At 46.6% G+C, this 21649-nt stretch overlaps 1 protein-coding gene across 4 annotated transcripts in view; it reads left to right on the forward strand.

Moving 5' to 3' along the window:
* FUBP3 (far upstream element binding protein 3) overlaps window positions 1–20676 on the forward strand; it is a 40232-nt gene extending 19556 nt beyond the window's left edge. For 3 of the 4 annotated variants that reach the window (XM_069031561.1, XM_069031562.1, XM_069031563.1), the window contains 12 exons: window positions 1243–1405; window positions 2261–2359; window positions 4871–4975; window positions 5369–5471; window positions 6111–6211; window positions 7413–7554; window positions 12160–12320; window positions 13038–13111; window positions 13622–13698; window positions 17396–17467; window positions 18171–18298; window positions 19295–20676. In XM_069031561.1, coding sequence (XP_068887662.1) covers window positions 1243–1405; window positions 2261–2359; window positions 4871–4975; window positions 5369–5471; window positions 6111–6211; window positions 7413–7554; window positions 12160–12320; window positions 13038–13111; window positions 13622–13698; window positions 17396–17467; window positions 18171–18298; window positions 19295–19303 — 1234 coding nt within the window. In that variant the 3' untranslated portion in view covers window positions 19304–20676. The remainder of the gene's footprint in view (window positions 1–1242; window positions 1406–2260; window positions 2360–4870; window positions 4976–5368; window positions 5472–6110; window positions 6212–7412; window positions 7555–12159; window positions 12321–13037; window positions 13112–13621; window positions 13699–17395; window positions 17468–18170; window positions 18299–19294) is intronic. The other variant, XM_069031564.1, reaches the window with a different exon arrangement.
* Window positions 20677–21649: the final 973 nt, after the last annotated feature.

The raw sequence follows: 21649 nt of genomic DNA on the forward strand, positions 1-21649 counted from the left end.
AGACTTCTTTGAGAAGGGTTTTGTGAGAAATGTTTTCATTAGTTATATCCAGTGACAAACTAATAGGCTTAGGTTCTGAGTGACCCCTTCTCATCTGAAATATGTTGTGTATTAACTGTTGTGGTCTCTATATTGTCACTAAAAGAACTTTGCACCAAATATGAAGGTAGATGAATAAAACCTTTTAAAACTTTTCCAGAATATTTGAAGCGGGCTTCCAGAAATTCCACCTTTTCCCTTTTGTTGTGAGAAAGTCAAGGGCAAGCAGTGCTCTGCTCTGAGTGCAGCTTCAGAGCACCACCCCCTGAGCTGCCTTGGGGGAATGTCTGCTTCAAGGGATGACTTTGTACTGGTTCTTCAAATCTCTAGAGAGAAGTCAGTTGTCCTTAGGGTGCCTGATATGGCTTGGTGTGAAGTGGAGAGAGGGGAAGATGCTGCATTAGGCTGAACAGGGAACCAGTGAATTTCTTCTCCTTTCAGAAGGGTTGTGGGACAAGGGCAGGAATGGGATGTGCTGGTATAGGAGTCTTCAAGATGAAGGGAAACCCTGTCAGTTACCTCTGACATGCTAAAGATTTTAGAGAAGGGATCTTTAATCTCCCAAATGCTTCTTTGTGTGTCTCTTCTCACCAGGAGTAGAAGAACCCAGTCTTTCACTGGTGGCTGCTGCAGTATCCCTGCCTCGCTTCGCGGTGTAGCTTCAGCACCTACTGCTTGGAGCAGAGGCTGTGTTAGGACAGTGTTCTGGTGCTGCTGGTAAGAGCAGGTAGAGAAGAGCAAAGCAGTTGCCTGTGACTGACCAGAGAATGGTTAATCCATGGGCTGTGTTAGTATCAGAGCAGTGTGTGTTTTTTTGTCTTGACCGAGAAGGAGAACAGAGATTGAGTTTTATTATTGTATATGTGCTAGAAAAGTTAAAACCTAGAGCATCTTCATTTGAAGTAAGCACCCCAAATGTAGTTCAACTATTGTCCTTAACTTCCTAAGAGGTCAGAGCATGCTGCTGCTCTTCCTTTTCTCTTCCCCTTTCAAAAATCAAACTGCTTATAAGTAATCATCATAGGGGAAAATAGACATCAAAGAGTTTAAAAAAAAAAAAAGGCAAACATTGTGCTGACTATGGTTTCCTCCATCTTTCCACTTCTCCTCTCCCCGATCGCTTTCCATTCCGATGGTTCCTGGTCTCTTGGTCACGTGGAGCAATGTTGTCTAATGGTTGTTTCCCTCGATTCTTTTCCAAAGACAAGCAAAACGGCTACTGGGGCAGATTGTAGATCGCTGTCGGAATGGACCTGGTTTTCACAACGATGTTGATGGCAACAGTACCATTCAGGAGATTTTGATCCCGGCATCCAAAGTGGGTCTAGTCATCGGCAAAGGAGGTGAAACAATAAAACAGTTGCAGGTGCGCAAGATGCATTTCCTTTAGGGCTCTCTTCCCTACTGCAGCTTCTCTAGATCCACTGGAACAGGCTGAAGTGGAGAGCCTTGAATGCTCTAACCTTCTCCAGCAGGGACTACTCTTCTGCCTTTGGAGATTGGACTCAAATCCAATCTTGTGTTACAAAATCAGTGTGGCCCCAGCTACACAAGTAGTGGAGTTTTGCCAGAACAGTGACAGAAACCCATGTGCTGTAGATAACACTTGGTGTGTGCTGTTCAGGAGGGGATCCCTGTAGCCAAGGAAGGGCCACGTCTGCTCTGCTCTGCAGTATTTTTAATGCCAGCCATGCTGTTGTAGAGTGCTCTGCTTCTCTTTTGTTGCTGATCTGTGGTAAAGCTGCCGTGTGTCATCTTTTTTTCTCATCCCACCCCTTTCTAATTAAGTGTTGTGTTATGTATAAACTGTGTTCCTGGACATTCTTTATTCCTCCATCTGGTACAAGTTTTTAAAGAATAGAGGGTTTTAGCAAAACATCTAGGTTAAAAATGGAGGAGTTTTGAGTGCCCTGATTAGACCTCTGTCACATAGTTTGGAGGCTGGTCACTTAATAACTGTTATGTGAAGACAGCTACAGATTTTGGAAAGGGCTGGAAAGTCAGTTGTCGAGGTAGAGGGGGTTTTCCTTGCAAGGATTTCAGCTATTTGAGAACCTCAGGAGCAGCACAATTTCTGGCAGTCCTTTACACTCTAGGACTGTTCCTGAATTTGTGCATTCTGTAACGGTGCTGGTTTGACCTTCATAATGTTTAGTGTCCAAAATACAGTCCCTTGTTTTAGGGACTCTGCTTAGAAAAGTGCTCTGTGCTTTTTCTTCAGGAGCGAACAGGTGTGAAAATGATTATGATCCAAGATGGTCCTTTGCCTACTGGAGCAGATAAACCTCTCCGTATTACTGGAGATGCATTTAAAGTACAGGTATGTAACAAAAGCAAAGTGGTTTCCCAAGAGAACTGAGGAGAAATTTAAACCTGAGTGTATTTGTGAGCATCTAATGGAGTCAAATCTGACTGTAAATGTAATAATCTTTCCCGGTTTTGTTTGTTCTGTAAGGTTGAGTAGAGCAAGTTAAAACACCAGAGTAGTTTGTTTTACAGCATAACTTAGGAGCTGTCACTCCACATAAATATTGCACATGGGTAGGAGTAGAGATGATGAGGAGGGTTTGGAGAAAGTAGCTTTGAAATGCTTTCCAGCCTGTGTGGCAAAAAATGAGAGCTCTGTGTCACTCGAGCAAATGGGTTCTTAGTGACTGACTGAATCACACATCTGAGACAGGGAACCTTTCACAAAACTACCTCAGACAGCCAATCGACGCAGGTAATTAAAAACCAATCCCACAACAACTCCTGAAACCAAGGGGTTTGCTTAATATTGGTACCTCAGTCTCCTTGTGTCAGGGCTCTGCAGATGTGGATGAACCTGCGGTTCGGAGAAAAACCCCCATCAGCTGGAGACTAGGGGATTGCAGCGTGATGGGAGCGCCGGAATTAGAGCATTAAAGTTCAGCCATGGCATGTTCCACTTCCCAGCAAGTGCCTTTCATACCTTGCTAAGTACTTAAATCTAGCTTAGCATTCCTGTCTCCAATAAAAGTAGTTCTGTTTCATACGATCTCCCTGGCTTGGGGTGACTTTATGATGTGTATCCCATATCGCTGCCCTATGCCCAGAAATTAATTCTTGTGCCTTTCTGTGCCTTTAAACTGAGCCTGAGAAGAGGAAGGAAAAACTGAGCAAGACTTTTTCAAAGCAGTTTGCAGCTTGTTCAGGGTCACACAGAGATAGCAACTTTTTTTTTCCAGCCAGCTTTCAGCCAGTTGTTCAGTTTCTTTTCCTCCAGAGAGAGACTGAGAGTTGAACTTTTTTTCCTTCCCTGGAATTTCGGATTTTTTCCCTTTTTCCGTGGATTGCTTCAATATCAGAACACATCAGGAGGACTTTCCACCGGGCACAGAGGGCCTGGCCCTGGGCCAAGCCCCAGCTCTGAGGAGACCAAAGGGAGGACTCTAACACTTTCCCAGGTTTTTTCTTCACAGCAAAAGATTTTATTATTTAGCATTATTTTCCTTTTCCTGTGTGTTTGTTAAATAAATAGTTTTTATCTCTTTTACTTTCCTTCGAGGAAAATTTATTTTTCCTGAACCTGCTGGGGGAGGGGTGATTATGCCTTCTCTCAGAGGATATATCTCTAAATTTGACCAAACCAGAACACTCCCTAATCATAAATTGCTGCAACAGCTGATGTTGCTCAGGGATAGTGTTTGGGTTGTATTTTTCAAAAAACTCTTATTGCAAGTTTTAGAGTTAGTTTTTTTTTTTTTCCCCCCTGAATTTTTACTGTGGAGGTATAGCTCTGCAAAAGGAGTTTAATGACAATCTGGCTACTTCTAACCAAATCATACTTTCAGTGCTGCCACTTCCCAGGTGGCTTCTGCCTTGCAAGATTTGCTGTTGTCACGTCTTCCAGTCAAGGAAATATGGAGACTGCACAGGCTGGAAGATCTTTGAGGCACTTAAAGCTGAGCACACTTAGGAAGCGTTTTAAGAAGTGTGATGAATCCTTGGGTTTGGTGGGATTCTGTGGATGCTGCTCTTAACTCCCTCAAATCCCCATGAAATCTCTCTATCACCCTTATTTCTGTCTTGGCATCTCTGAAATGTCTTTGAGTTGTTTCTTTCCATTAAAAATACCTTGAGGACATGGAAAATATGTGAAAATGAAAGGAGAGAGATTCACCACCATCCTCAAGCTTGGAAATAGAACCAAAGCTTGACTGGTAGTAGAGAGAAACAAATGCTTGGGTTTGCCATGTAGGCTTTTTTTATTTTGTTGGTGACTACTGTTGGCTAATTTCCAGGGTATACTTTCACTAGCTGGGCTACATGCAAGGTTGTGAATGGCCTTGAGTGCTGCCAGTAGGTAGGAGAAATATTCATTTGTCTCAGAAAATGTCTTGCTGGATTGCTGCAGACTTGGGCTTAACTTCTGAGAGTCAGTAAGCTCAGTGCTACCCAGCACCTCCTTGGTATGTGCTCTTAGTGGACATGATTTCTGCCATGCTACCAACAGCTTCTACCTTACTGTATTGATTTCAGTTCTATCCAGTAGGGAAGGGTCTTCACTTCCTTTAATTCCGAAAAAAAAAGAAAAGATATTTTAAAAGCTAAAGGGCCTTTTTGAAAGACTGGAGGAAGCAATTGCACCCAACAAACTGCCACCTTGTGCACCTGGCAGGTTTTGGCAGACATGGAAGATGCCTTCAAGAACAGGCTGTGGTAAAAGAAATCCTAAATCAGACCGCTGTTCGCGTTCAGCAGATGGAGATCCCTCTGCCTGAAGCCTGAGCGTTACCCGCTGTGGAGGCCCTAACACCAGGAGGGCAAGCAGAATAATTTGAAGCTAACTGTAACTTCTTTCCCCATGTAGCAAGCGAGGGAAATGGTACTGGAGATCATCCGAGAGAAAGATCAGGCAGACTTCCGAGGCGTACGCAGTGATTTCAGTGCTAGAATGGGAGGAGGCAGCATAGAGGTACGTTTCCTTCACAGTACTCTGCTAACCTCCCTGTGGGATGGGTAGTGGGGGGAGTCATCCATTTGCACTTGTAACCTGTGAGCTGCTTTTTAAATGCATTGTGTTCTTTTGCCAGAAGAATTGAGTCTGGCTCTGCAAAGAGGAGGAGTTCTCCTGGACTCCCAGATGGCACTTTGTAATTGTCTTTTTTTAAGCTGCATTCTTGTAGTGCAGAGTTCATTTAGTGGGGAAGGAATTTGTGGCCACGTGTTTGTTTTTCTCAAGCAATGCTGTTCTATAGCCTGGAGCTGCCTAACATGGCCCGTCCTCAACGTTAAGAGCATCTCCTTGTAAAATCAGTCATTCAGTCTAGTTCTCTGCACTTTCATACTCCTTTGCCTTTCCCATCAGGTCTCTGTGCCCAGGTTTGCTGTTGGAATTGTGATAGGAAGAAATGGAGAAATGATCAAAAAGATTCAGAATGATGCTGGAGTTAGGATTCAATTTAAACCAGGTTTGTGTGAGGATGGAGAGCCGTTGCTTTCTGACCAGTGTTCCACTTTTGGGTTCCAGCAGCCAGGCTTTCCTCATTTACAGGTGCATTGTGTCTCTTTCTGAAACCCATTTAAATATGATGTGCTGCCTCCTCATGCACTTCCTGGTTTTCAGAGAGTAAGATTATATACAGCTCATTTGCAAACATTAGATGTCACAACAGTCATGTCTTGAGTGGTAATTACAGATAAATAAAATAACAAAAGTCTTTTATTTCCTGTTAAAGAATTCTCCTTCAGGACATTAAAGCCTTTGGGGATCAGGAGTTGATTAATTCTGAGTAACTTTCTCTGGGTCCTTGGCTGTCTGATCACCTATCAAAGCTGCCTTTTTCCTCTTAAAATTATATCAGTCTCTTTCATGGATTTTTGACATTTGAAAGTGTTTTCTTTTGAGTGTCGTTCCCTCTGCAGTGTGGGCTGGGTTTTGTCTTCTTTCAGTCCAGGGAAGAGGGGCTGAAGGTGGAGGGAAGCGGTAGCTCCTGGGATAGTTCTGTGGTGTGGAAACGCTGCCAGCAGTGGCAGTGCTGGAAGGAAGCTTTTGTTGGTGAGTGGATGTTTTCTGCTTTTAATTTAGTCTTTGCCACCTCTCTCCACAGATGATGGGATTAGCTCTGAAAGAGTCGCACAGGTCATGGGGCTCCCTGATCGGTGTCAGCACGCAGCACACATCATCAGTGAGCTCATCCTCACGGCACAGGTGGGTTCTGGAAGTGCTTTCTGGGAATGCAGGCTGCATGCAGGCAGCTGGATGGAGGGATGGAGGCCATCTTCTGAAAAGCAGCAGTGTTCAGTTTTCCCCTGGTAGGCCACACATGCTGCTGCCCAGAGCTGCTAGATTGGAGGTTTGTTTGTTTATGGTGAAAGTTCTTTTAATGTAATGTCAGCTAACTGAGCTGTGGGAAGGTCTTCTATTCCCAGGCCTATGAGGCCTCATTACAGCTCCACATCTATCTCCTCTTTAGGAGAGGATTGTTTGTTTGGAAACAGTGACGTGATGGAATGGAGTCCATCAGCATCAGTGACTGGAGACTCTGCTTAGACAGCAGAGCATTGCCAGCGCTCAGTGGTGCCTCATCTTCAGACTCCAGTCCTCTGGTCTGGTGGAGGCACAGGAAGGTGATGAGTGCTCTGGCATTGTGTCACTGTGCTCTTAAGACACACCAACATACTGCATTACACAAGAGCAGGAAGTACAAAGCTGAAATACTAGGGCAGACTGGAAGGAGGTTGTATATTCCCTTTGTAGTATGAGAAATGAAAACTTCAGGCCATTTCAGAAACCTGAATGTAATTTGTCCAATGAGGTCCATAATTTGTCCATCTTGATATCTCTTCTTGCCCCAATACCTGGTTTGAAAACTTGATTTCATAATTTGCTGTAATAATTCACTTAAATGTGATAGCCTCTGACTGCCCATGGCATTTGTCTTTGGAGAAATCACGTACTTAAAGGACATACCTATTTTGGGTGTCTTTGAACTTAAAAGCTTCCTTTGGACATTTTGGAAAATGTGCATTTCTGCTGAATAATTCCAGCAGGAGGACACTTGAAAGGGTTTGAAAGCAACTTTTCTGTGTGTCAGTGCCAAGATACATTGTTTGCTCTAAAGAGAGCCCCCATCACAAACTGAAAGTTCTTTAGTCCTTTAGATGCTTATTTATAGGTTTATTTCAGCAGATGTAAAGGCATGCATTTAAAAATAGAAATATCTTCCTGAATCAGGAAGGCAGCTGTAACCTACATTACTTCAAAACCTTGAATGTGAAACTGAGGTTCAGGAATATCTCAATTCAATGCCATTGATTATGAGGCAGTTTAACTTACCTTGCTTTATTTTGTTTTTAATGTGCATTGGGGCCAGCATAAAAATACTAATACACATGTTTTGCCTTCTAAGGAACGAGATGGCTTTGGAAGCTTGGCTGTTGCCCGAGGAAGAGGTCGTGGCCGTGGAGACTGGAGTGTTGGAACACCTGGAGGCATGCAGGAAATCACCTACACTGTTCCAGCTGACAAGTGTGGCCTTGTTATAGGCAAAGGTGGGTTTGGTGACTCCAAATATCACAGCTTGCAATCCTCCTATCTGAGGATGGTCATGTTCTTGCTGCCTGACAGTGAACTTTGGGGTTTTCTGTGATTGTAGGTGTTTAGTGCCCGGTGAATGCAGCATAGGAATAAGCTGTAAGCACTTGTGGTTGTTTTCTTTGTGGTGTTCTCACTCATAATTGTACTCTCCAGGCCCTTGTTCACAAGCTGTAAGAGAGGCTCTTAATGCAGAGCTGTCAAATAAGCTTGTTATAACAAGCAGCTGGCTGAGAAAAGGCAGGTTCGTTTGTGGATTCTTTTTACAGAGAATTTGTTTGAAGGACGGTGTATCAGGGACAAGCAGAGCAGTCATTTCATCGTGCTGGATTTCTGGGAGTGCTGTGTGAGGAAATGGAAGGTCTCTGAGTGTGGTAATAACAGTAGGTGCTTCCAACCACGTACCTGAAGGGTGTGATGAATGAAGTAGGAGGATTTGTCTGCCTCTGTGCTGGCACCTGACCTGGCACAGCAGCCTGGTGCACCTTGTGCCACTTGGCTGAGCATGTTCACTGCCATGGAGGCCCCTTGGCTGCTTGGCCAGTGGGGATCTCTCCATGCCAAGGAGATTGATGAGGAGTCATCCTCTCAACCAGGACAACCCCATGGTGGTTATGAAACTGAGCATCAGCAGCAGACTCAGTTTGTCAGAGAGCAGGAGCTGCTCATGGAGCTGTGGCAGGACTTTGGGTAGAGCCAGGAGCAGACAAGCTCTCTAGCTCTGAACTGCTGCGATGTGTCTGAGCTAATGCACTGACCTATCAAAGGTGGTGCTTCATTTTTCTATCTGCTTATTTCAGAAAGAATGACATATGCCTGGACCAGTATTTAAGTAATCACAGTTGGCTTTCAGCCTCAGCAGAGAATAGACAAGGAATAGATAAGCTACAGCAGAAAAGGAGGCAGAGACCCGAGGGCATTGGGCCAAGTTTCAGTGGGTTTGAGTGTTCTGGGCAGGAGGGAGCTTGTGGTGAGACTTGTTGTGGCCTCTTTCCCTGCTGCACATCCCTGCTGTTCCCTGCCATGTGCCTGTCCCCACAGCATCCTGACCTCCTGCCCAGGGACACGGGCAGGTCAGCCCTGCATCTGCAATTGTTTTCAGATGTTGTTTTTTGCCACAAGCCTGTTCACAAACCTGAAAACTTATTTCAGTATGAAAAACCACCTGCTTTCTCCATTATGCAGAAATTGCAATGATTATGCTTGTCCTCACTGAACAGTCCAGTTGGCCAAAAGATCAAGCAAAGTAAATTTTAAGCCCACGAATGAGACTTATATGTTCAGAAAAATCAAATTATAATGAAACTTTATTGCTGTATCCATTAGTCATCTTTAATAAAGGATCAGAAAAGGTCACTTGTTGTTCAGCAGTGCACTGAAGTGGAGCATTTGTGACTACAGAGAGCACTGTGTGCTGAAAAGATAAATGCAGGTAGTGGAGTGAATGTCCCAGCATTCAAGTGCAGGGCCTGGCACAGCCTCACTGGGGGGTGAAGGGTGGCTTTTTACCTTTGTTTCCACAACAGCAAAATCGGGATTCTTACTTGGCCAGATCAGAAGCTTTCTGGAGTGACTAATTACTAGTTGTATGGTGATTTGAGTGCTGTAGCATTGTAATACCACCTTGTAATCGGTGTTCTCACAGTGCCTGTGCTCTTAGGCTGTTGCAGCCTTCACTTTTGTCAAGTGAGTGATGGCTGTAGCGTTGCCTTTTGGGGTCTGGACCAGCATGGATGTGCTACACTCTCCACACACTGATTCAAGACAGGCAGTTCTTGTTATTTCCTCCCCCTCATGGGACACTGCAGGGCAGAGGGGATCTTAGTGGGGTTTTCTTAACAGTGACCAGTTACAAAACCTTTGCTCTCCCTGACAGTTTCTGAGCAGTTTCCAGCTGTTGGGTGTTTTTCCTTGCTGTGCTACAGGATGGGGCTGTTGGCCTTCCCTGTAAAATCTGGCTGAGGCCTCTGGGCCATCAGCTTGGTCTCGAGATCAGCACCCAAGCAAAGGGTGCTGACCCAAGTGCCTTGGGCACCCAGATGTGGTGTGTGTGATCTGACCTGGTAACTGCTGCTGTGCTTGCAGCTCCACATGACCACTCAAGAAGCAGGAAAAAGAGGGAGGCTGGGAAGTTTCTCAGCTCAATTTCTGCAGCATACATGATTGAAGATCTAGTGCCCTTTTCTTGTGGACATCTCAGCTTGGGAGCATGAGCTTTTAGGAGCCGGTGGGGCTCCCTGCGGATCCTGCACGTGGCTTTTTCCTCTAGAGGGTGGGTAGGTGCAGCTTTTCTTTCCCAAAGGCCCTGAGGAAGGGTGGAGGCGAGCACCATACACATGTCAAACTCCGTCTGTGTTTGGTGGTGCTTGGAAACAGCCGCCGCCTCCCTGGGCCCCCCTGGATTTCCATGATAAATACGGCAATCCTGACAGATACCGTGGCCGGCCTGGCTCTTGTCAGCTCGGCCTTTGAGCAGGTTTGATTAATTGCTTTAGGATTTCACGTCCAGCCGGGAGGCCACTCCTGGATCGCTCCTGCCCCCCATCAGGTGGAAGAATGGAGCGGGATGAATGCTCTATAGACAGCCACCATGTGCTGAGCGGGTCACCTCACCGTGGGGAAGAGAACTCCTTCCGGCACCGGCGGCTGCGTCACGGCATTTGCATGCTCTGGAGGCTGGGTTGGGGTAGCTTGGGTGGGAGGGAGCACTTTGACATGTACCAGGCTGCAGGGTGAAGAGGACAAGGGCACCGAGTCCTTCTGGTGTGGGGGTAGGAGCTTGCAGTCTCCCACCAAACCTGGAGAGGCAGCTGACTTAATTCTGCCGTGTGGTGTAGAAGAGACCTGCTGTAGAAGCAGGCCTAACAACCACAGGCTTGGTGCTGAATGCTAAATGGGGCAATGATTTGAAATCTGTATTCTCCTTGCTTCCAGTTTGAGAATGCTTCGATTTTTAATCCCCTTTTGGAAGGAGAAACTAGTCTGCAGTGCAAGTAGCAACCTCTGGTTGTGCCTCTGTCACCCAGTAAAGAAGTTGTGCCACTCCTTCAAATTGTGTTGCCTGAAAGGGTCCTCTGTTTTCACTAAGCAGATGAAATGGCTGTTGATTCAGATCTCACCTCGATATGTAAAAACCAGAGCTTCGAACAAATCTGCATCAGACAAAAGCATGACACAAAAAAACCCCCTTGGTTTTGAAACTTCATCTTACTCCTTTCCCATGCTTGACTGAAAGTAAGTGGGTTGGCTTTTGGCTGCACAGTACAATCCCTGTTGTCTGCCCAGGGATGTGACATGATTATCTTTTGTTAAATGCATCTTCAAAAATTCATTTAGAAAGAGTTAATTGCCCTTTGGCAACTTTTCCTCCTCCCTTCCCCAAGAAGGCTTTAAAATGTTAAAAAGGTCATGAGTCCATTACAATGAAATGAACAAGTGTCTGCAACATCCACAGTTTGTTTTGAAGTTGTGCTGGATGTATAGAGATGGAAATGTGAGCAAAATTGAGGCGTTTATTTTTGGAGATTCTTTTTAATGAAAACCAAACAAGAATCTCTGGTTCATTTCCTTTGCTCTCTGTCCTGCTTGCTGTCTATCCTTTGAGCTGGTGATTTTTTGGTTTTAATTTAAAAGTTGTAAAACCCCTTCCTTCCCCACACCCTTTAATTTCTCCAGTTGAGTGGAGCTGGTCTGTAACTTGTGTGAGCTTCCAAAAGAAGAATTGAACCATTGTAACATTGGCTGAGGCTTTTGTTAAGCAAATTTCATGAAGAGACCGGGACCTAGCAGGTCTTGAGGAAATCAGATCCACTTTGACTGGCCCTGCTGCATCCTGCTGGAAGCACTCCTGTGCTCTTGTGCATCCAGATGGCAAACGAGCCAGACATGTTCACTGCATGCACAGCTAACTCTGAAATAGCAGGAGACAGCCTGGAATCGTGTGCTGCCATGGCTGTGGAGGGATGTGTGGCTGCAGGGTGAATAGGAAGCCTTGTAAGCAGAGGCTGCTTTAAGGCAATAAACCTGATAGGTTTATCAAACAGCACATGTCTGGGAGAAGGCTTGAGCTTTGTTATGTGGCTGGTGGCTTTTTGCCTTAGTGATGGAAAAAAAGAAAAGCCAGCATGTTTAGATTGCAGGTGACCTTCATTTCTTGGAGGATTTGAACAGCTGTGCAAGAACAACAGAATTCAGTCAGTGCAGGTTTTGCATCTGTTTTATCAAAGCGTATCCCAGTCATGCTGCAGCTTGTTGGGAGCCTGGCAGTGGGCACATAGCAGGGCTTGTGTGTTCTTTAAGCATGTGTGTTCTTAAGCATCATCCTTGACCCCGAAAACTGTTACAGTAGCTCAAGGTTTCAGGTTATGTTTGTGAGGTAGATTAAAGGAGCAGCATGAGCTCACGTACTGTGGTTTCTTTTGCTGTTGCCATCCTCAGCCCACCTCTCCCGAGGCACACAGAAGGTAGCTGAAACTGTAACCCATTCCCAGGACCTGACTTTGATATGGTTTTATGGCAAGAGATGCTGAATATCCCTCCTTATGTCTTGGCTTTCTTCTCAGGTGGCGAGAACATCAAAAGCATAAACCAGCAGTCAGGAGCACACGTGGAGCTGCAGAGAAACCCACCCCCGAACACAGATCCCGGCGTACGAATATTCACAATCAGAGGGGTCCCCCAGCAAATCGAGCTCGCTAGACATCTCATAGATGAGAAAGTTGGTGTAAGTTCCATCTCTGCTCTCCTGCTCTGTCCCTTTTGGTGTAAGTTCCATCTCTGCTCTCCTGCTCCGTCCCTTTCAGACATGCTGTTGTCACTCTTGGGTACGTGTAGGCCTGGACTCACAGGATGGCACAGAACACATGTGCTTGCATTATTCAGCTTCAAAACCATTTGCCTCTTAGCAGCTGGCTTGAACTTGATGGCCCTCCAGCATCCATTGGGCTAATTTTTGCTGTGGTCCCAGAAGGATTTGACTGTTGACATAATGCTGGGTAGTGGATACAGCTATATGAGAGGGAAGAACAGCAATATAAGGTATGAAAAGGCTGTCAAAGGAGATTTTTGAAAGGAAGACAACAGTGTTGCTGTGTGAGAATAACCCAGTCCTGGCAGCATTGTCTTGAAAGTAAAATGCTCAACTCCTTGTTCAGTAAGTTCAGGATGACTTATCTTACACTTAACACAGTGCTGTGGTATTGAAGCTTAATAATGTCAGGCTGCAGTACTACTGAATGGGGAGAGTTTGGTAAAAAAGTATGGAAAATACTGAACTGGGGCATGGCAAAGCTGCCTTTGTGCTGAATTGCTTGAGAGGAGAAGGCTTGATACCAACTTCAGGATCCATGTGTCCCAGGCTGTCTTCTTTCTTACTACTCGTAGTAGCTGCCTCCACCCTGTACTTGGAGCTAGCATTAAATATTTGTGGATTCTGTGACAGGGTACCAGCATGAGTGGACCTGGAGGATTTGGTCAAAGTCCGTTCAGCCAAGCACCTGCTACACCTCATCAAAAGTAAGCTGCTGCATCTCCTCACCCATGGGCTAGGGGGAATGGCTGGGAGCTAGAAAGTGCTGGGAGAAGGGTGGAGGGCCCTGAAAGGGTGGGGTATGAGTGGAGCCTTTTCAAGATTGAGCACTCAGAAGCAAAAGAAAGTGAGCTCAATCCTTTAAGCTTGACTACAGGAAAGATTTCATCTATTAAATAATAAAGCAGGTAGGTATTGGCATCTCCAAAATTCCTGTCTCTAGTGCAGTGAGAGCATGGGAAGAAGCCTGAGCTGCACAGAGCACAAGGAGTGCTGTTCATTGTGATGTATCTTCACCTTGGCTTCATGAACAGACTGATACCAAGGCAGGACATAGCAGTTCACACCTGCACAGCTTTCCTTTTGCTCCCATGTTCACCTCTTTGCTCAGCAGCTGCTGACTATAAGTGACAACTTCTCTTCTCTGGGCAGCTTCATGTCTCTGGCCTGGTAAGTATTTTATTGTCTACTTGAGCATGGCTTTTTATCCTCTGCAGTGGTCCTCAGGCGTTCATGACGCAGGGCTGGGGCAGTACCTACCAGACATGGCAGCAGCCTGGACAACAAGTCCCAAGTAAGTGCCAGGACCTGGGCTGGAGAAGGGTTGGTGTTCCTCTTGCTTTGTGCCTGCAAAGGGCAAGTTCACCCATGAGACCACGTGTGTGAAAACAGCAGAATGGTTTCCTGAGCAGAAGAGGTGTGTGGAGGCATGTGGTGGTGTTTGAGCTCAGAACAAGCTGAAGGCCTTGGAAAACTTTTGCTTGTTGTGTGCTTAACTGCTTATTGCCTCTTTCTGCTCTTTGGGTAGAAACTTGGTCCTTGCTGTCTGTTCCTCTCTAACAAAAACATTCCTGCCTCAGGCTCTCCTCTCCCAGGATTCTCCAGGCAAGCACTTGCCAGCCACACTTCCCCCTAACAGGCACACTGTTGGTGCTGAGCTCTCCCATCTCTTTGTTCTTGACCTTACCACTTATTGCTTATTTTCTTATTTAATTGTTCCTTATGAGCTTTTCTCGCTGTTCAAATTCCAGACTGATGTAATGACTGGGGAAGGGGATGCAGGAAATAGAAGGAAGGTTAGGCAGGGCTCCTGTACTGGTCATTTTTTCCTGAAAGCCTCTTGAGTCAAAATTGAGCAGTTTGGAATGGGGAGTCACCTTTTCAGAATAATTCAAGTAGTAAATGCTGGTGGTGATGGCTGTAGCTGCATCATCCTGTGTCTCCAGCAGCCAGAGGAATGGTTTGCCCTAAACAGAGCAGATTCATGTCTGCTTGGTAATCTCAAAGCTCACATGGTGGTGGTAATGTCCAAAGGACACTTGCAGTCACCATTTTTCAAGAAATATGAATTTTTAAATGGTCTGTTCTCATGAAACTAAAGCTAAGCACCAAAAGGTATGTGGGGGGATAATTTTAAAAGGAGGTTTAATGGCAGATGCTTTTCCCTGCTAAGGCTGATTTAGCAATGAAGCAGATAATGAACTTTGGTATAAATTTCCTCTCTTGGAAGTGCCTGAGGTAGAAGAATCATTGGAGGGACAATGCCTGCAATTGCACTTGTGATTCCCTGTAACACTAATCACCTTTGAGTGTTTATGAAATTGTGAATATGTGAAATTTGGAAATCTCAGTGCTGCTTTGTTAACTTGGTGCACTTCTGAAATGTGTGCTGTGGTGGCACATGGGAAGCCTGCACAGGAAGTGTGTGTTAAACTCTGGATGAGTCCTGCCTCTTAGCAATTCCAGTCTAGAAATGATGAGTTTTCCTTTGAGCGCTAGGGGTCTTGGAGAAGGTCAGTAGTTGTTCTGTTTTCAGCACATTAAAATGCAGTGGTGGGCTTCAATGGACTTTTCTTCTGTACAGGAGTGGAATGGTGTGGTACTGAAGAAGAGTATTTTCTCATTGGCTTGTTTTATACAGGAAAAATTGTTATTCTACTCCTTTCCTTTGCATGCCAAGGGCTCTCCTCTTCCCTGAGCTTTGGGAAGCAGAGCAGTCAGTGCAGCAGGGAAAGCTCCATAAAAAAAAATTTGACTTTTATCTCCCGTGGAGCCTTGGAATAAATGCTTACAAAGTTGCATTGCTCTTTGCCTTGCGAGATGCCTTTAGAAACTCACCTTGGCAACTTAACTTTGTCCTCAGCTTCCTGAAACATCCCCTCGTGCTGACCAGCAGTCGCTGGGGAAAGAAAAATCTCCCTTCCTGCAGCAGATAATCATGTCTCAGGCTCACCCCTCCTGGCTTTGGAGCCTGGTGTAGGAAGCACAGCCCCCTTGAGCCCCCTGATGAGCAATAATGCAGCTCATACCCCAGTGCTGACAGTTTTGCACTGTCAGGTTTCAGGTGGCTCCCAAAAACCCTTGGAGCTTCCTGCCTTGTCATTGTCCTTCCCCTGTGTGGCTTTAGTCCCACACTGCTGTCTTTTGGAGGCAGATGTTTTATTTCTGCTGTTGGGTGTGATGGAGAATGTTGGCTCCCTAGTTCTGTGTGTGCTTAGGATGCTCCCTCTTGCTGTTTGTAGCCAGGCACACTGAAGGCAGGCTGGGTGAGGAGAGAGGACACACACATAACGCTTTCAGAACCTTCACCGCTCTCCTCGGCTGCAGCGGTGCCCAGGCAGCCCAGGTGGAGCTCACCAAGGCATAGGAGGATTATTGTAAGAAATAGGTAAATACCTGCTTTTGCACTTCTTAGTTGGAAAACAGCCTTGTGCAGGGTCCCTTGCCCCAGTGCTGCAGCCTGTGTGTCACAGCTCTGTCAGCCCCGTCACAGCGCCGGCGTCCCGGGGACAGCCTCGAGTGCCCTCCTTGTGGGAGGAGGGGCAGACCCCCACCCCCTACACATGTATTTAGATTTTAATTACTTCCCCCATCTTAAATAAATTAACTGGCTGGGGAAACATTTTGCTGTGAAATGCATTTAGCTGCGTGTCCTTTCAGCCTGCTGCGGACTGTAATTCTCCGAGAAGAAAAGGCATTGAAGGAGGTCCTTTGTTGGCATTAGCAGGTGGACAGTTGAGGCAGCCTTGACCTCTGCCAGAAAAGGTCCTGACTTGTAGCGTTGGTCAAGTCTTTTAACCCGCTTTTATGCCCCTGGACAGGACACTGCTGCCCTGTTCCCTCCACCCACTTCACACTTGCAGTGTATTATTTTCCCCCTTCCCCCCACTTCAAAGCCCCCCTTGGGCTGGTGTCGGGGCCAGGCTGCACATGGAGCTGGGATGGGATGGGATGGGATGGGAAGAGAGAGCTCTGCTCCACGCGTGTCCTCTGTCCTTGCCTGCTCTCCTTGTCTGCAGTGGCTCGTGCTCCCCACTCCTGCTGTGCCTCTCTGCTGTTCCCAGCTGCTGTGTTTGCTGCTTGTTTGTCGTGTGTCTCACTGAGGGCTCTGTGCTCCCACTGGGATCCAGGGAAGCGTGGGAAGAGCAGGAATCCTTCCTCTGTCCCGGCTGGCCAGGCTCTCCCTGCAGGAACCCTTAGATGTGCTGGGTTGAAGGTATCTTAGTGCTTCAAAGATGGGGAGTCTGTGCTAGGTGGAGCCCGAAGGTTTGGGATCTGTGAGCTGACACTGGCATTGCTTCCCTTGGAGCAGCGTAGGAGCCTGGAGATGACACCATGAGCCAGCCATGGCTGTTTGGGGATGCTGTGGCTGCCTCTCCAGTGATGCCTGGGGTGTGTGCTGGGGGCAGTGGGGCTGGCTGTGCCCTGTACAGGGCTCATGGCACCTTGAGGAGCCAGGAGCAGAGTGGCAGGTCATGCCACTCGAGGCTCGTGTGTGGATGGGCACTGCCCACAGGGATCCCTCAGCTCTGCTCCACTGAGGAGAGCAGGGGTGAAGAATGCAGCCCCTGACAAACAAGTGAGGTGACTGAAAACACGGCCATTCCCTTGGCAGCTCTGTGGAGGTGACAGGTCTCAGCTGTGTCAGGTGTCCCAGCTCTCCTGCACTCAATGCAAGCAGTCTGAGAGCCCAGGGTGGCTGATTGCAGACTGAGCAGTTCCCAGCCACGTGCTTTGGCTTGAGCAGGTCCCAGCAGGGTGACATTTGGCTTCATGCCCTTCAGCAGATGAGGTGAAATCAGGAACTCAAGCTTTTCCTCAGCTTCTCCTGAACTGAAGATGCCCAACACTGTAGAAAGGTGGAAGCTGAAGTGTCAAGTCTGGGCAGCTGGGGTAGACCCAGGGCCTGTCTAGTGGAAAGGTAGATGTCACTGGCTGGAAACTGTCACCTGTTCCATACTGACGTGCCCCTTGTTGTCATCTTTGCACAGGCCAACAGAGCCAGCAGCAGAACAGCCATCCCGATTACAACAAAGCATGGGAGGAGTATTTCAAAAAACAGAGTGAGTGAAACAGGCGTATTGGAGATGAATCAGCTCTTGTTACAAGGAGTTCACTCTAATCCGATGACTTGCATCTCCATCCCTGCCATTTTTAGCTTCCAGTCCTTTCCAGATCCCCTTTGGTGCTGTCCTGTTGGTGATGGTGCATGTAGTGCTCCCACGGAAAGCTCTCGGTTGTGCTGTCGCGCCTCGGGAGAGCTGCTCCCGCTGAGCCCCGGTCCCCTCGTGCCCACGCTTGCAGCCAGCCTGCCTGGGGAAGCACCGAGCATGCAGGAGCTGATGCTGGCAAAATCCAGAAAGCTGGAGCTGGGTTGTGAGAGGGTAGGAGAGCTCACAGAAAGTCACAGGCCTGGCTCTCCCCACCGTGTTACAGGGCGCATGATCCCGACCTCTGGACCTGCTTTGACATGGTGCTGCTGGAGGCTTTGGGCCTTTGAGGACGAGGGGTGTGCAGGCTGTCAGCCTGTCCCTGCAGCTGCAGGAACGCTCTGGGTGCTTTCTGCCTGCTCTTGGCTTGTCCCTCACAGTCCAGCTTGGAGCCCATCCTGCTGTCCCACGCAGCGGAGCTGGTGTTGCTCTGTCAGGTGTCTGCAGCAGCTGGAATGGGGCTGGCTCTTCTGTAAGCTTGACAAAAGGAGATCCTAAGCCTGGGCTTGGACTTCTGGAATTGCTTATCTCTGCCTTTTTTCTTCCTTCCCCTCAGGTCATGCTGCCAGTGCTGCTTCTCAGGCAAGTTCTCAGCCGGACTACACGATGGCTTGGGCAGAGTATTACCGACAGCAGGCTGCCTACTACGGGCAGACACTAGGGCAGGCTCAGGCCCACAGCCAGGTCTGTATTCACCTTCCCCAAACCCCTCTGCTCCTTCTCTTGGGGAACTGGGTAGATTTGCCTTGCTCTGGTGGGGGACTCTCCTTCAGGTTCACATGGTGAAGCAGAGATGTTTTGTGGCTGAGGAAGTGATCACAGAAGCGTTACCTCAACATCAGTCTTATCTTCCTGTACAGGGTGGGTGAGGGTTTTTTAGGAGCGGACTGGGAGGTTATTTGTTTCTTCTGGGAGCCTTTCCTTATAGTTACAGTTATTCCCAGGCAGTTGTTTGACTTGGGGGAATTAAAGTAAAAGGAATGATGAAGCCAAGCTGGTGAGGCAGCACAGCACAGGACTGTGAGTGCAGGCTTTTCCTTTTCTCGTGCTGGGACGGGAGCTGTGTGCTCACCAGCTCCCTGTCCTGAAGGAGACCAAAACTGTTGAAAAATGCTTTGGAGTAAAATCTCCCCTCAGCTGTCGCTCAGCTCACCAGAGAGTTGTGTGAGATTTATCCTGATCACACTTGGTGCTTTCCCGAGCACCGGCTCTGCGGAGCAAACAATGCGGCGAAAGGCAAAGCACCCGGGCACTTTGCTGTGGTCTGACACTTGTCCCCACTGCTCCACATTGAGCTCTGGCTCCCGGGAGCAGAGGCTGCTGTGGATGCTGGCCCCCAGCAGCTGCTCTCTCGGCTCACACCGGCGAGGTGGAGCCGGGTGCCGGCGCTCGCCGCGGGCGCTGGCCAAGTGTGACCTGGACGCGGTGATAAAAGGGCTTCTCTTCATTCCTCCCCGAGTCTGCTCTGCTGGAAAGAGGGATCTTGTTTGGTGAGGAGCAGGAGAGCTCTGGGACAGCGTTAGGGCAGAGGGCTCCGATGGCAGCTCAGAGCATCCTTTGAGCTCTGTTTCCCACTCAGCTGCAGTGGGGACAGACCTGTGTCGGGGGAGGAGGGCTCGGCAGCTTTGATAATTTGCTGCTGCTCAGTAACTTCTCCTTTTCTCCCCTCTCTCTTTCCAGGAGCAGTAGAACAAGGTCCTCGTGGCAATTTTTTTTCCTTGGAATCGTTGTGGAAGAAAACCTTTTTGTAACAGAGGTTTCTAGATTTGCAACATTTTGATGAAGACTTTTCTGTTTGTGGAACACTAGCTGTAGGATAATCTATACTGAACTTTTCTAAGAATCAGGAACAATTAGTAATGTACTAAACGTATGGACATGCTGGTAATTTTGTTTCCAAATTTATATTAAAACAAAACCTCCGGGATTCTTTTTGGAGAGAAGCCAGAGAATTTGCAGGCACCAAAACGCACCCCAGAGCTGTGACATTTCAATATGTGGGTTTTTTGTGTGGTTTTTTTTTTTTTTTTTCCTTTTAATTTTCGATCTTTTCTGTTGGAACAGAAAGAGTGGCTTGGAAGTCTTAGGTGGTATGTAACAAATCTTAAAAAGAAAAAAAAATTTAAACAGTATTTAAATATTCTTAAATATGTAAATTCATTAAATGTTTTACTTCTAATTTCTTGTATCTTGGCTGTCTTTGATTTTATTGCATTTTTAAAAAACTGAACTATGATATGTATTGTAATTAATGATATGATTTCTGTATTTGAAACAGTTACTGTTTGCAAGTTCGGGGGGGGCATTTTGTAGGGTTTGTATAATTTCTAGAGTCTAAAGGGGTAATATAAAAACGTGTTAATTTTTTTTAGCAATACATTTTTTCATGTCTCCATTGCTAGTTGCATTTATGTATCTAAGACCTCCAAGCTTGTTAAAAAAAAAGAAAAAACAAAAAAAAAGAAAAAGAAAAGAAAAAAAAACTTCTTCTATGCTCTCAGAAATATAAATACTGTTATTTTTAATATTAAAATGAATCTGCTATTAGTACCTTTAACAAACACTGTGGAACATAAAACCATATAAAAGGTAGTAACTATTTTTTAATTCCAAGGTGTTTTTTGCTTTTTTGTTTCTTTTAAATATTTTCTTATCTAATATTTGTCAAATTACCTAGAGAAATAAATGAATCTAGTATTAACCACAGTATGCGCTAAATAATTTTGATTTAATAAAAGGGATAATATGATTTCTGATGTTTACTGTAGTGTTTCTTGTACAGATAACAGTGTATTTTTAAAGGAAAAACGGAATTGAAGCTATTTTTTCTTGCATTTTGAATTGCCCTGCGGGACATTCCGTTTTTAAATGTACTGAATTTACTGTTCTTGGGTTCTTTCCTTATTTTTCCTTATGCTTGAAATGTCTAACTATAAAGAACCGCGATTGGATAATGTTGAGCATGGTGTTAAAAAAAAAAAGTGTTCTTTTTATTTGACTGACAGTTGCATTTTACACTTCTATATAATAAAATTTCCACAAGGTGTCTTGTGGGTGAAGTATTTCCCGTCTCCTGGACTCCGTTGTTCCCTCTCCGCAGATCCCGGCTCCTCGCGCCGCGTCCTAGGGAGTTTGGGGTGATCACTGCGGGCAGCACCAGCCTTAATTCTGGAGAAAGTGTCACTGTCACATCCTCCTGCTGCTGTGACACCGAGGATTCCCATGAACTCTCTGTGCTTGTCGCTCTTTGGGCCAGGAGGATTCGTGTTAACACCGGGAGGTTTCCTCTGCAGCCCTGTAAAGGTTTTATTGCTGAGGAGTTGGCAGCCCCTGGTTTTAATACTCGGGACTTGTTGCTCTTCCCCAAGTTTGTGGCTGAATCCATGCAGGATCCCTCCCTGCAAAGGGGTCGCTGGAGCAGCACTGACTGGGAGAGGGATGGGGGGGATGTGGCTCCAGCCATTATCAGATGTGTTAAGGGCATTAACCTTTAGTTGTGCCCAGGCCAAGTTTGCCAATAACTGGAGCCCCTTTCTTGTAAAATGTGGGTTTTGAGCTCCTCCAACCTAAGGCAGCTCCATCCCCTGCTCCCAGGCAGCTGCGGGGGGTTATGACGGGGGAAGGGAGGAAAGAAGATCCCATCTGCAAAGCCGGGAGCGGGAGGCACGTTGAGAGCCGGAAGAAAAGGAGATGTAGCATCTCTAAATATACCTCCAGAGAATCAAGAGAGACATTGAAAGATGGGATAGTAAAAGCCACTTGGAAAGAGGGGAGAGGGGGGAAAAAATGGCTGGAGGAGGGCATAAAGGCTGCTGATGGGAATTGGGAGCGGGCATTACCGAGAAGACTTCCTTCTAATTCATCTTCCAAGCTCTGTGCCAAAACAGCATTTGGCATGGTTCACAGGGAGCAATTGTGTGATAATGAACCCTAAGGTGTCCCTTAATTGAAGACTGAGGATTACAGATTGTGCCAATAGTCGTAAATGGCGCAGGATTGTGGGAGGATGCATTTTCTTAAATGTATCTGTAAGTA

Source organism: Aphelocoma coerulescens, chromosome 17 (assembly GCF_041296385.1).
Source record: "Aphelocoma coerulescens isolate FSJ_1873_10779 chromosome 17, UR_Acoe_1.0, whole genome shotgun sequence".
Lineage (NCBI taxonomy): Eukaryota > Metazoa > Chordata > Aves > Passeriformes > Corvidae > Aphelocoma > Aphelocoma coerulescens.